At 43.8% G+C, this 15,522-nt stretch overlaps 1 protein-coding gene across 3 annotated transcripts in view; it reads left to right on the forward strand.

Annotated features, from left to right (window-relative positions):
- The first annotated feature begins 403 nt into the window (after window positions 1-403).
- The window catches only part of vps13d (vacuolar protein sorting 13 homolog D), an 88,460-nt gene continuing 73,341 nt past the window's right edge, over window positions 404-15,522 (forward strand). For all 3 annotated transcript variants that reach the window (XM_080496590.1, XM_080496592.1, XM_080496591.1), the window contains exons 1-4: window positions 404-787; window positions 3,288-3,428; window positions 6,680-6,757; window positions 9,892-10,082. In XM_080496590.1, coding sequence (XP_080352716.1) covers window positions 3,332-3,428; window positions 6,680-6,757; window positions 9,892-10,082 — 366 coding nt within the window. In that variant the 5' untranslated portion in view covers window positions 404-787; window positions 3,288-3,331. The remainder of the gene's footprint in view (window positions 788-3,287; window positions 3,429-6,679; window positions 6,758-9,891; window positions 10,083-15,522) is intronic.

The raw sequence follows: 15,522 nt of genomic DNA on the forward strand, positions 1-15,522 counted from the left end.
TACATTATTAGGGGTAGGAAACAGCAAGGTGCAGGTGGATTAGGAAGTTGGGAAAGAATAAGGAACTTTTTATCATCGCAGATATACTCCAGCAGCACTCAGGGAGGAAAAGATATCAGTTTATGTTTGAGTTTCCTCGGGAGAGCAAGTTAGTTGGGAGGATCTAATTGTATTTATTTATCGAAGTACATTTTTATATATTTTTTTTTTGAGGGAGGGTGTAGCCATTATGATCTACACTCCAAACAAGTAGGTGGTAGTAATGCACCGTGTCGTTGCTTGCCAACCTCCATAAAAAGAAAGACGAAGAAGAAGTCGGTTGTTTTGTCACGTGACCGGAAGTGTGTTGATGTCCTGTGTTGTTCGGAAGTGTTTTTTTTTTTACCATCTTACTGATACTTTTCGGAACTCTCGATTCACGACAGTCAGCTTAATCCTCGGATACTGCCCTGCAGGAGAACCGGGACTCACTGGAGCCCCCCCCCCGAGCCGCTCTGAGCCGCAGACGGCCTCCAGCCCGGAGCTCCCAGCAGGAGGCTCGCTGTAGCTGAGCGGCTAACGACAACCTTGTGTCGTCCGTTCCAACACGCGGAAGCTCTGAGCCGCGTCTGGTGGAGCGTCTGGGCCGGTGCTGCTGCTTCCGGTACCGGCGCTGGACCTCGATCCTGCCGGGTCACCTGCTGATTGTCCACGGTCCACTTCCAGCTCTGACAGGACAGACTCAGTCAAGTCGACCGAGAGACATGAAGGCAGAGCTGCCTCCGTAACACTGCTGCTGTGACGGGCGGTGAGTGTGAGTGTGTGCGTGTGCGTGAGTGTGTGCGTGTGTGAGGGTCAATGCCACACAAAATGTTTGTCGATATCCCGTCTATACCTAAAATATATTCCTTCATAAAAACTTAATGATTTTTGGCTTTGGGGTGACATTTATTAGTAAAAATCAAAAGTTGATGCATTTATATGATAAAAGTGGGATCTTTATGCAGAATCATGCAGTGGTGAGTTCTCATCTCAAACAATATTGAAACTAAATCCAACAGCAGTGTGGTAGAAACGGTTGAACATGTGACTTTGAGCATCAGTTCCAGCTGGACCAAGAGGTCTCCTGCTGATCACAAGTTGACATGTTGTCTGAGGAGGTGTCAGTCTCTTCCTGAAAGATGGCCCTCAGGTCATTGGGCTTCTGGTGGAGATTGAACATAGTGAGAAGGTCGTGGCTTCAAATACAACTTGGGGCCTTTCTGTACGGAGTTTGCAGGTTCTCCCCCGTGTGTGCGTGCGTTTCTTCTCGGGACTCCAGTTTCCCCCACAGTCTAAAAACATCCACTGGAGGTGTCAAAACAAGAGCCTCGGCCTCCTCCAGCTTCCTCCGAAGCGCTGCTCTGTGTGGCTGCCTCCCAATGTGTCAATTTATTGAAGAAACGTCTTCTTCTTCGGGCCAATTCATGCTCCATAAGAACAAGAAGAAAGTTGGGCAGTGCGGGCTCCTGCCCAAATGGCGTCATTTCCTTCAGCCAGCTCCTTCTGACCCAAGAACTTTGTTTTGGCTGTGCCAACCATCCTGATCGAACTCCCAAGACTTCGGCACTGACGTGGGCTATGCATGCATATTAATAATAACTAGCAGCCATATTTTAATCATATTTAGCTTGTAACGTCGCGACTGTGTGAGCGCTGCAGCTAGTTAAAATGTCGGAGTGCAGGCTTATGTGATGCACCTGAACGCATCACTCAAAGCTGTAAGTTCCTGTAGTTAAAACCAGACCAACGTCACGGCTCGGACAAAAGCTCTTTATTACTGAAACAGTTAAGTGAAAGGGATTTCTGAAAGCACTGGAGGCGAGGAATAAACTGTGCAGTTGAAAAGTTAAAATGCCACTTCACATATGTGTTGCTGCGGTGAACTGGCATGGCCAGGAAGGTCACAGCTTCCTATCGGAGGACGGACAGTCCTGCCGAAAAGCCTTTTTTTTTCAGCAGCTGGCTGACGTCACATCTGGTCAACCTGTTGATGATCTTCTGAGACGCTCTGAGCTCAGTGGTTTCTTCTGTCTGAGAACTTCCTTGTTGAAGCTTCAATAAATGAGGTTCTGATGATCAGTTGTTAGGTGTGGTCTCTGTCCCCTGTTTTCAAAATGTGAACGGCATAATGAGGAGGACTGTTTCAACACCAATTCTAATGAAGCAGCACCTTTATTGGTCCATTCATAGGTCAAACAGCTGCTGGACAGCAAGTTGAGCAAAAAGTACTGAAACCTTGAAGTTCAAAAGTTTTCAGAAGGTCACATTAAGCTCACCCCAAAGTCCAGTATCAACAACTTTATGAGTAGTACAGACATATAGGTATATATGTAGAATTGTGTGTGCAATTTACAACAGCGTTAAATTTACTTCAGGCTTTGAGGCCTTCAATTTTATTGACATCACTGTTTATTACTTGAGTGTTGTAAACTCTAACGAGCAACGGGACCTCACTCTGCTTTCACACTGACGTGTGAATGAGTTGGGAAATATTCAGTTTCAGTTTATTTGTTTGTTTCAGTCTAACAAAAAACAATATTCAAACATAAATCACGATTTAAAAATATATATAACAAGACTGAAACAAGCAGAAGCAAAAACGCTTGTATGCCTAACATTAAGAAAATACATTCAATTAAGTTACCTTTTCTAGTAACTTCATAATAATACACAAAAGAAATGCAAGCATTCAGCATTTACATTGGAGTTGCCTTTTTACAAGTAATGCAAACACACACACACACACCCACTTTCTTTTATGAATAGATATATGTGATATACGTATATATGTGCCTTATTTTATATACAAATTTGAGATATTTGTAGCAAAAAAACCCCCAAATACTCATGCATGTTTTGAGAGTCCTTTTGAAACAATATACATATACATACATAGCTCATATGTGGTTGTGGATGAAGAGGCTGTTCATCATGCTCTGGCAGGATGACTCCTCTATGCAGGCCACAACAAATGGGTTTTACTTTATTAGCACTCTGACTTAAAACTAGGATTAAAGTTCGTTCATATTTTCACTGCAGATCAAATCAAGATTAGGTTTGCATGAGCACACAGTGCGCCAGGAAAGCAGCAAGAGGTCCTAGGTGTAGAGGAGACGACGGCTCTCCCTCAGGCTCCGGGGTCAGTCTTTAAGCGGCATGGTTGGATCGGCGTCTGACATTGGCCGTCTCCACGTTAGAACACGGGAGGATTTTCAGCCTCAATGAAGTGTCTGGGCTCTTCATGCCGCTGTGTTCATGTCCTTCAGGTCCTGAAGAGCCTCACAGTTCCCGCCCCCCCCACGCTGAGAGGATGTTGGAGAGTCTCGCTGCCTGGGTTCTGAACACATACCTGGGCAAATATGTGAGCAACCTGAACACAGACCAGCTCTCCATCGCTCTGCTGAAAGGTAAGAGCTTGTGCTGTATGCATGTGAATTATTATGACTATACAAGATGCAATGTTGATCACACTGTTTAAATGTTTTGTTTCTTCTCCACTGTGTGAAAAAGTGACTTTTTAATAAATCCATTATGTTACAAATGTGTTGCGTAGGAACCAGGACAATAAAGGGGTTTCTGGGCCCAGACCAAGGCTCTTTAAGCTGCAGCTGTGCAGCCACATGTGGCTCTTCAGCCCCTCTCTAGTGGCTCCATGAAGCTTACGCACATTGAGATAGTTTGAACTTTGTATTCATTTTACTTGCAGACTATTTTACAGACTATTTTTCAAAATGACTTCGATTATAAGTGTCCAGTTAAATTGGCTAAAAACAAAAGTAGATGAAATTACTAGAAAATGTAAAATTCCTACAATGCATGCAATTACAAAACAGCTTGAACTGAACTGGCTGGAAAAAAGGTTGAATTACTCGACATTCTGAAATAGCTGAGACACTAAAAACAACCTAAACCAGTAGAAAAGATAAAAAGTACAAAAAGCCAAAACAACAATAAATAAATAAAACTTCTAGATGAGTGAACATGTGTGCAACATCATGTAATAAAATGTCTTCTGTTTCAAATCGTAGTTATAAAACTTCCAAAAAAGTAGCTGGACAATATTCACAGCTTTATGGGCTGTATTGTTTTCATACTTCATAAAATGTTTTGCGGCTCCAGATTTCTTTGCTGCAAATTCTCAAAAAAGCCATGGCCTCTGACCTCTGACCTCTGACCTTGGGAGTTCCTATGGCCAGCCTCCCAGCTGGTGGGAGAAGCCGTCATTGGGGAATCCAAGAATCCTGACAATATGTCCGCTTCCTGACGACCGCCGCCATCTTGTTTTGCCATTTTGATCCGAATCCCCACCACAGCGCCACTGTTGGTGGGAGGCAGTACTACATGCAATATGTTTTGTTCCGAGGCACAATTACAGCGTCACTGTCGGTGGGAGGCAAGAGAACATGATCCGCAATGCAACCGTGCTCCTCCAGAACTGAAACCTCGCCAGTGTGGTATCACAATGGTGGCTTACGGGCGCCGACATACTTGTTTGCGGTTGTCGACATACTTGTTTGTGGTCGCAACCATACGTGTTTGTGGTCGCCGCCATATTTAAAAGGACAACTGACGTCACCGCTTCAGTTCCGTCACGGTTTCATGGATCATGTTCAGTTGGAAGAAGCACAAGAACACTGGAGGAACATCCAGGAGATATTATGTGAATAAAGCTCAGAGTATCTATAAGGTCCAGAACCCCCCCCCCCCCATCATATTCCATATTCAATTTATACAAACACAGCCTAGAAAAAAGAATGCTTTGAACAAAACTATAATGGAGGTTTTGAGTTTCTTTATCAACCTCTATGCATCTTCATAAAAAAATGCTGAATCACTTCAATTAGATAAATGATCTGATTCTCGTACACAAAGAAAACTTTACAAATGTAGAAGAGGATGGAACCAAATGTTGAACAATTTAATTCAATGTATCATAAAACCAGCCTCTGATCTCCAGGCTCTGATGGAAGAACTACAAACATTTCTGAAAATAAATTAAAACATTGCTATTTGAGGCAATAATGTCTTACTGGTGAGGAATTATTGACAATGAAATAAGGCAGAATTATTTCAGACCTCCTGAATCAGCTTTCTTTCTATTCGTCATGTTTCCTTCCCTTCAGGACGACATAGTGTCTCATCTAACGCCACTCTTGTCTATTCTAAATGCGGGGGATAGGGATGCTTGAGCTTCTCTGCTCTCTATATTGGCACCACAACCCCAAACTGACCAAGTGGGTAAGAAGATGGATGGATGGATAAAGTTCCCAAACCAATGATAGATTTATAGTGTAAGAATAGGAACCGTTGTTAGTAATGGGTTGCTACAGGGACAGGTTAGTGTGCTACACCTGGGATACCCGACCATACTTAATGTAACCTCAGGTGCAGAAGTTAAGAAATAAAAGTTTTACACCTGCTGGGTGGAAACGAGACGAGTTTTTCTGTGAGTCAGGAGAAGAGTGTAGTATCTAGCGCCACCAAATGAATATATTCACAAGCTCTCCATCGATCCGTCATCTGGGATCAATCTGTTCTGAATTGATGTGCAAGGGAATCAATCAGGCGTAAGGATCTGCCCTCTGACTTTGATGGGGGACATTGACAGATAAAATACATTCATGAAGCAACGCAGGACCATGAACATCTGAAGACCAGTTACAAAATTCCAAGAATTTACATTTTGCACTATTGGATCTTGAAACAATTCTAAGTAGAGCTTCAATATGCAAAAAGAAGAAGTGAGAAACAAAGACAAAAACATTTAAGCAGATCACTGTAGAGAACGTCTCAGATGGTGAAGGAGTCTTGGTCTTTGAAGACGTTGTTTCTGAAGGCCTTCCTCGCAGGTGGCCTTCCGTCTGATGGTTATTGGGCCGCATCATCCAGTGCAACGCGCTCAAACTCCGGTTCTCGAGGCCCGCAGCCCTGCATGTTTTCCATTTCTCTCGGCTTCCACACAGCTGGTTGCAATTAGCAGCTGGTTGTCTGGCTTTGTGTTTAACGTGGCGATGAACCATCAGGGCATTCAGGGGAGGGAGACGTGAAAAGCTTGCAGGCCTCGAGGATCTGGGTTTGAGACCTCTGATCCAGGGTCTTAACAGACTCCGGGTCGGTGCCGGTCAGATTTATGTGGGTCGACCACTTGAATTGTTTGTTCCACAACCTTCAGGCTCTTTTTATCCGTTCACCCGTCCATCCCACTTATCCCGTTCACGATAGTGGGGTGCTGGAGCCGATCCCAGTGACTGGCAGGGTGCACCAGTCTATCACAGGGCAAACACAAGTGCACACACTCACACTCACACCTTGGGACAATTTCGCGTCACCAGTTGACCTGTTCTTGGACTGTAAAGTAAGCCGGAGTACCCGGAAGGAAGCCCACGCACACATGGGGTGAACATGCAAACTCTACAATGGTCATACTGGAAACCATGACCTTCTCACTGTGTGGCCCTCGGGGTCTTTTATGAAATTCAAAATGACTGTCTTACTCTTTCCAACCTCAGCAGCCATGCAAATTCTTGCATTTTTATAACTGGTCGTACGATTTTGATCAGTAGTATATAAAACTTTAACCAGCTTGTTGCCAATTCATCAGTAGTTTTTGTTTTAAACCTACTCCAGCAGCTTTTATCTGTGTGCTTGTTCTTTTTAGGAGCAGTGGAGCTGGAGAACCTGCCTCTGAGGAAAGATGCCCTCCGAGAGTTCGACTTGCCATTTGAAGTCAAAGCGGGTGAGACTGGCTCCAGGTTTTGCCATAATTATGCCTCATTAATGTCACAGTATTAGTGATATGTGGGCTTTAACACACAACTTCTGCAGGATTTTTATGAGCCTTTCATAAAAAGCTATTTGTCATCCTTCACTACACTTGCGGTGGAAAAAAATAAATCTGTGAAACTTTTCCTGGTTTATTGAATATAAAATGTGATCCATTCAATATCATAGTATTAATAAAGACTGTTCCCAATAAATGGATTAGGCACCTCTATTGGTGTGTGAATATATATATGAATGGGTGAATTATATGTCCCTTATATAGGTGAAATCCATTTACTGAATGAACTGTGTCTGTGACCTTCGATAAAACCAACAGTCAGTGATACCCGAAACTCATTACTCGGATACGACCACTTTTTTAGTAACAAGTGATCTAACGCATCACTATTCCCTAACCAGTAATGAGGGACGGAGCCCGGAAGGCCAGGACCCTATTGTATTTGTAATGTTTCTTATAGTTTTTTCCCACTCCAGACGCATTGAGCCCAAATTTGACCCCATAAACATGCTCAAAAACACCAAATTAGGCACGCTCATCAAGACTGGCAAAGAATTTAAGGAAATGTAAAAATTAACCCTCAGGCTGCCCAACTGAACCTCTAACACCACCTACAAACATCACCGGTCACCACGGCCAGTTGGAATTTGGTAGGGAGATCAAACCAAAACTCAGTTGTTTGTCTCAAGACCTAAAAATCACACGTTGATTCCCCTGACTTAACATCAACAGGAAGTCTGCAAATTTGCTTTTTAAAATTTAATTTACATACGCTATCTCCTCTGGGGTGAAATATCTTATCGGTTTCGGAACACTATTAAATTACAGGGGAGACTCTCCTACTAAATAATTCAGTTGTCTTTTTTGTGTGGTCAAACGATTTTGTTTTTAATTAACTGTCAAAGTTCCTCCCGCCGCCTCCCTCCTCTCATTCAAATACATGGGGAAAACCAAAATGTCTCCTCAAAAAAGCCATGACAGTACACGAACAAGTGGCGACTGTGGAAACCATGACTCTGATCGACAAAACCAGCAGATCAGGAGTGTGAAATTGCCGAATAAGACGATGAAACTTCCATAAAACATGACCTTTTAGACCAGCCAAAACAATGCTGTCATTTTTTTTGTTCCCGCGATTTCAAACGACATTTATCATTGAGTCAGATAGAGCAAAGTCGTGCGTTTGCGTCAAACTGAGCTTCCTAGTGTTTAAAGTTTACATCTGACTGCTTCCAAACCCACACAGACTGAAAGACACATTTTCCTCGCAAGAAATGAGAATTTGATGAAAATATTGGCCCGGAAACTGTGGATTCCGAGGAGTTGTTTCCAAAATATGTGGATTAAATCGTCCTCTCTCCCGCTCTGATGACATTAACTACAAGTGGTCAGAATACTGTTGTATCATTCACCCCCAGGATTATCCTTGTTTATGAGCTAACCTGCTATCATGTGCTACATAAACAAGCTAACATGCTAATGTGTGCTTTGTGGACTAGCTACCATGCTATTGTGTGCTACATAAAGAAGCTAATGTGTGCTTTGTGGACGAGTGAACTCGCTAACATGCTACTATGAGCTACATAAACTTGCTAACATGCTAATGTGGACTTTGTGGACTAGCTGACATGCTAATGTGCATTTTGCGATCTTGCTAACATGCAGTTCGTGGACTAGATAACATGTGGTTAGTGGAAGAGCTAACATGCTAACAAGGGGTTTGTGGACTTGCCAACATGTCAATGCCCTAAACTCCATCATAATAAAAGTCCTTGTTTTTTATAGTGACAATATAAACCTTCAAAGTGGATAATAAGTATTTAGCTAGGCTCAGGGTGAGCGGACTTTCAAATTAAAAGCCCATAATTTTTTCTAATTAAAAGTCCTTGTTTAATGTTTATTAATATGTAGATAAAACCCATCTTCTCTCCCACTCTGATGCAGCTGCATCATTCACACCCAGGATTACACAATCCCATGTCAATCAAACTGTTCCAGTTAATGTGCATGTCCTGACTTTCCAAATAAAAGCCCCAAACACCTTCAAAATAAGTCTGTTTATTAAAAATGACACCAAAACCCTAAAGAAATTATATTTAGCTTGTTTAGAGTTTAGTTGGCTTTCAAAATTAAAACCCCTGACATTTTTCAAACTAAAAGTCCTTTTTTATTAAAGCCTTCAAAATGTATATTTGATCAACATTTCAATGGGCCAGAGGCCATGATTTGGCCTTAGGCCCTAACAGGTCATCCCCGATGGGCCAGAGGCCAGAGTCCGAGGTCAAGGCTGCTTGCAGCTTTAATCAGATTAAACTTCTACACGTTACTGTGGGTCACTATTGTAGCGTCCTGCAGGACGTTGGAAAGGAAGACGAGTTTCTTGTCTGTAAAGTCATGTTATTTCTTAACGAAACTGCTTCTTAATTCTCCTCCAACCGGACACACACACACACACACACACACACACACACACACACACACACACACACACACACACACACACACACACACACACACACACACACACACACACACACACACACACACACACACACACACACACACACACACACACACACACACACAGGCAGTCTCTGCACACTCACCTGCTACGCCAAGCAAATCGCAGGCCAACTCGCTCTAACCAACATCATCACTAAACCTTAACATTGCATCAACAACTGCAGACATGCTCCATTATCTTTATAATTTTATTGAGTAAAAAGAAATATTGGTAGGAAGCCCCCCCCCCTTGACAAAACCGATTATTTTGATTGAGATTGTGGGGTTGTCAGCAGTTGTTGAAAGCATCCAACTTGGTTACTTTTAAAAACAAATAATCAGTAAAGTAACTGCGCTACTTGTAACCAGTAATCAGTAAATGTGGCAACACTGCCAACAGTACAGAAACATGCTGAAGGTAAATGTGATGAATTTAAGACTCTTTCACATCTCCATCCTCATTTGTCTTGCTGAAATATATATTGCATTGTTTTAGCTCAATTTTTCAGTTGTAGATGCTGTGTGCAGTTTTTCTGTGTTGATCCAGTTATTTAGTCACTACAGCTTCATGGTGTCATTTCGACCAGGTTTCATTGGAAAGATCACCCTCCGGATCCCCTTCTACCGGCCCCACAGCGACCCGTGGGTCATCTCCATGTCCCAGCTCAACCTGATCATCGGCCCATTGCAGCTGCTGGAGTATGACGGAGACAAGGAGAGAGAGGAGGAGAGGAAGCACAAGAAACTTCTCCTCAAGGCTCTGGAGGACAAATTCAGGGTGGGTGGATTGACAGGGCAGGAAGTAACTTAAGAAATTAAACAGGAACACATTATCCAGCATCACAGTTGAGATGAGATTCTGTACCGAAGATACACAGACTTATTCTTCAATATGAAATCTGTGCAGCTCATTAAAAAACTCTCTGAGGTTACACGGACCATAACAAATTCCATTATAACTATGTAAACACCTCAATCAGATCAGATTGGTCAAGTCTAATTGAAATGATGATGGGATGGTCAATGGTGGAGGAACTGTGTTTACTACCTGATCAGAGTCCATGGAACCAGAACATTGGATTACTTCTGACTATCTCACCTCGTGTTTTTGTGACGTCATGATGTGATGCTTCACATACGGTGTGGAACCACTGAAACGTCTTCTGGGCTTGCTCCCGTCTGATCAGACTCTAAATAAGGAGAAAGTTTGTTCAATACTTCAGAGTAAAGCTAGAAGTGGGATCATGTGTCACAGACGTCTCGGTGCAAAGCATCATAGGATTGATCCGTACATAAACCTGCGCGTCAATATGATTACTTCAGTCAGTCTTCATGGAAATGGGACAATCCATCAAACTGGAATTTAATCCTTCAGAGAAAACAAAGTAAATGCAGCTGCAGCTATCTACTATTTTCAGAAAGATGTCAGAAAACACTGTGTGTTGTCGAATTTCCGCTGCTTCCTCGGTGATGCTCAGGTTAAGAAGAATGAAGAATAGACATGCAATGCAAGAGTTAATTCAAACAAACAGTTGGAGGCCTGACAGTCATGCAGACACAGACGGATCACAGACTCATAACAGACTTCCCCGTGCCTCCTCGTGCCCTTCACTATGTTCTGTTTCCCTCAAGAACGTCTGATATTCACATTTGCCCAAGGCCTTGGGACCATCTGTGGAGCATTTGATATTGTTGTAAAGGGGAGCTGGTGTCGACATAGACAATACATCAACTCTTCTGGAGTCAGAGACATCGGCTAATCACCGGGAAAGAATAACAGGCTTCATCTATAAAAAATTGTGTAGGATTCATACTAAAAATGTACATGCAACCTAAACCTGAAAATGGCATGTGCCAAAAAAGATTCTGATTTGTAAAACAGTGTGTACGCAAACCTGCATGCACTTTTGTTTTATAGATCATAGTCCACCTGGAAGGTTGTGCAGTTCTAGTTCATCCCGTCAAACTGCTAGAGGCGGTGCTTTAAAACACTGGATTATCATCGTATGCATACGCAGATCGAGAATATTATGACCGCAAAGTCACTTGCAACCTCTCATGACTAATGCAAGTCTATCGTCATGTGACACCGGAAGTACAATCCATTTTCACCTTCTTGCTCACAGGTTTGTATATGATTTGTTGTAACAATATTGCTAATTTCTACTTTGGAGTTGGTTGCTGCTTGTTGCCTGTAGCGCTGCGACCAGCGAGTCATCTCGCCCTCCAAGGGCTGCACAAGTGGCGTTTCTGTGGATTTTTCATCAGAGCCGAGTGGTAGTCATTCGACACCTGGTGAGTCCATTAATTGTGTTTTCGCTGATGTGTTATGTTGGGCAGATTTCATTTATAGCCTCCTGGCTTGCATTATTTGAAGCCACAACTTGGCTTGTTTAGTTAATTACATGCTGTGTTCGTTGTGTTTATCACATTTTTCAGTATATGACTGCTTCAGTTTGAAAAGTTCTTTACGGGTGCGTGCTTGTTTTTATAGAAAGTGACAGTGGTCTACTTATATTGGACCTGTTATGAACCGCTAATGGCATCTCTGCTCGACCTGGTTCAGTCTTCAGGCCAAGCCTGGCCACAATGTGGTCACTCCTCGGGGGTTGGAAGTGGCATCACATGATGAGGATGTGATGTCTGTGGCTGCTTCTGATACCCTATTTCAAGGGAATTATGATGTCTTGAGCTCCAGAGTCTCCCGAGGTAGGTTCCCATCCCTCTACGGGCTTTCAAGCTATTGGGGAAGAGTCTGTGACTGGTGCGATAAGAACTACCCTTAGCTGATTGGGAGTAGAGGTGCCAACTTGACAACAGGCCCCCTCTAATGCTTTCTTCCAACACCAATCAACTGCAATGCCTTTTGCTGTTCCCCCTTTGGAGGAATACGTGAAGGAGCTGCACACTTGTTGGACTGACACAAAAGCCTTTTCAAGGAAGATGTCAGATGGACGGGTGCTGGTAGTGATGAAGGACGCAGACAAAGTTGGCCTAGGGCACATGCCGGCCCTAGAACCGACTATTGCCTCCCCCTCTCATTGTACACCTCGAGGAGACTTTGATATGACAAACGCCAGGTGCCTGCAACCACAATGTTGGCTCAAATACTACCTCTGTAGGGCGTACGATATGAGTGCCCATATGGGTCGCTTTGGAAACTCTATGTCCCACCTAATCTTGGGCCTGTCAGCATCACTGAAGGAAAGGATCCTTGGACCAGTCAACACAGGGCTTGATGAATGCATCCTTGCAGGCTTTTGCCTTAATGGCAATGTCCATTCTGGTATAGGCTCAGCATCAAGTTTGGCTGGTACAGTCCCTGCTGTCGGAGCCCAGCCATAGAATGTTGAGTATCGGTGGTTCCCGGGTAACTGTTTGGTTTGGCTGCACTTGAGGCCCAAGAGTGCACCACACAGCCGAACCACAGCTGCCAGCAGTTGGCGGGACTCCAGAAATATGCCCTTCAGTGTGTGAGTACCAGAGCCACAGCTTCTACTGGACGGAGGTCAGCCCCATCCAATCATTTTCCTGAACCTCGTCGGCAGGGTTCAGGACCAGAGGTCACAAGGTCCTGTTCGATACCCCTGCGCGTCAAGAGCCAGGTGGCCGAACCTGCAAGGTCTGACCATGTTTTTGAAAATAATCCCGTTCAGGATGTTGCGTGTCAGCCAGGTCCTCCAAACAATATCTCTGGTTGACTGGCTCATGTCAATTGATTTGAAAGACATGTAATTTCATGTCCCAATTGGGCCTCAACATTAGCATTTCCTTGTTTGCATTTCAAGGAGAGTACTACCAGTTCAGGGTTCTCTCTTTTGGGCTTTCCCTGTCCCCCATTGTATTCTCCAGATGCGCGGCTGCACCTTTGCCTCTACTGCAGGCTTCGGGGACGCAGAGCTTGCCATATCTGGACAACTATCTGATATGTGCACCAACTTGGGAGGATGTAATTCAGGACATGCAGACTATGTTCGATCATGTGGCTTCTCTGAGCAGCCTGATACCCTGTGCAGGTAACCACCTTCCTTCGTGTACCATGACCTAATGCCTCTCACCGCAGTGGGTCCAGGATGTTTTTGACATGCGGCCACAGTTCCAGCATCGACAGGCCTATATGTATTTCCTATACCTACATGATTACAGATGCAGGAGGCTGCACATGTCTCCTCAATGCTTGCGGTCCTTGTCTCTGTGGTGGCAGAGAGCGTACCGCATGGAAGGTGTTCCCCTGGATGCTCTTCCTTTTCGTTTGGAGGTTGTCCATTCCAATGCGTCTCTCCGCGGCTGGGGATCAAGGTGGCAAGGGCGGATGATGCAAGGAACATGGTCATCTTGTCAACAAGGACAACGCAACTGTAGGGATTTCTTACTTCATAAGGAACCATTTATGTTGTGGTTGGCTATCGATAATGATGAATAATTATCAAAGATTATTGTTATTAATTATTCTTATTAATTATGTTATTGAAATGTAATCTGATCTGTATCAGAACCTCGGAGCTCCACCTGTCTTAACAGGAAATGATAGCCAATTCAGTTATATCAGTCTCATAAGATATACTAAACAGTTAATCAGGAATTTGAATTAATTGTAAAATTAATAACAATTACCAGAATTAACAGTAAAGATTGAAGGATTTTGGAGTTCTTGACACAGAAGAGGTCGACATTTCATTCACCTTTGTGCTCATTAATAAAACAGCAAGTATGATTCCAAAAATTATATTTATTTACAATGAAAAGAAATAAACACAGATTCTAACTACCTATATACAGCTTGGTGTGTGTAGGTGTGTGGAGAGAGAGAGGTGGAGGGAGTGTGTGCGTGAGACGTGTGATGGAACTACAAAACAAGATGGCGAATCACAAGAAACTACATTCAAATGGAGGTTATCAGAGAGCAGGAAGTCTGTCCTGGGTCTCCACCATGTGCTGGAGAACAATGGAACATGGAAGCTAGTCTTTAGCGTCTGCTTCCGGTGTGTCTCTGCTAAAGGACCATTTCTAGAATGAGTTGATGTGAATGAGATTTGTTTTGTAAAACGTCAGGAGTCGTCAGATGGTTTTCAGTTACTGTGTGATGTTGTCTTTGATGTGATATGTGTAGGATTGTGAGTTAACTAGTTAGTAAAGCAAAGATTAGCATGCAGACCCTGTGTCTGTGGCAGAGCTAACCTTGGTTTACAGGTTGATAACGGCTCCTAATATCATTATCTATAGAACTCAATCACTGTAACAGAACCAACACATCTTCATAAAGTTAAACAGTTCTATCATAGCATCCGGTTTAACTAATCTCAGGTAAAGCCCAGTTGTTGTTCCCACTTCCTTGAAGGAGTTCAGTTGTTGTCCTGCTGGAGGGAAGCTGGTGTCTTCTCCTGTAGTTAGCACCTCCTGCTAACTGTGGTTGCTGGTTCTGCAGGCTGAGGAGAAGAAGATGAAGTTGATGTTTCAGGAGTCCTTCTTTGCAGCTCCTGGTTGTTCCTTTTGTCCAGACTGGGGATCTGGTCGCTCAGGTCTGTGATGGTTTTCCTGCTGGTTGAGGAAAACACAAAGAAGTTCTGTGAGGCGTCGTTTCCCTGGTCCGTCCTGGAGGAACTGGTTGGTTTTCCTGGTTGATGGGAGATCAGACTCTGGGTGCTGGTCTCTGGATCAGGGGAAGGTCTGACCCTCGTGGTGGGTCAGCAGAGGAGTTGAGGAGTGAAGGCCCCTGGTTGCAGGCCTCTGGTGTTGGCTGTATGCTAATGCTGGGTGAGCGGGTGTTCACAGGAGAAGACTCGCTGCAAGACTCGCTGCAAGACTGCTTTTGCAGGCTTTTTGTTGCAAGTTTGTGGATTTGAAGGTGTCAAGTCCTGAGAGCTTCCACCAAGCTTCAACCAATCAGGCTGAGTACATGGGGGAAGAGTCTTGTGAGTAGAAAGCGGGGGAGGATTGGCATGGCTCTGCTGTGGCAAAAGGTTCCCCCCCACTGGGTGTGATGGTCAATCACAGGCCTGCGTCCAAATTCACATGTCATGACTGTGTATCATGACAAATGAAAATTGTCTTTCCCTAGAAATGAACAAACTTTCTGTGGTCTGGTGAGATCCCAACACAACTATCTGGAATTGGCGGCTGTGCAATTGGCATTACAACATTTCCTTGCATATCTTCAGGGACATGTTTTGGTGAGGTTCAACACCACCACTTTGGTTTTCCACATCAACCACTGGGGG

The sequence above is a fragment of the Blennius ocellaris genome (genome assembly GCF_963422515.1).
Source record: "Blennius ocellaris genome assembly, chromosome: 5".
NCBI lineage: Eukaryota > Metazoa > Chordata > Actinopteri > Blenniiformes > Blenniidae > Blennius > Blennius ocellaris.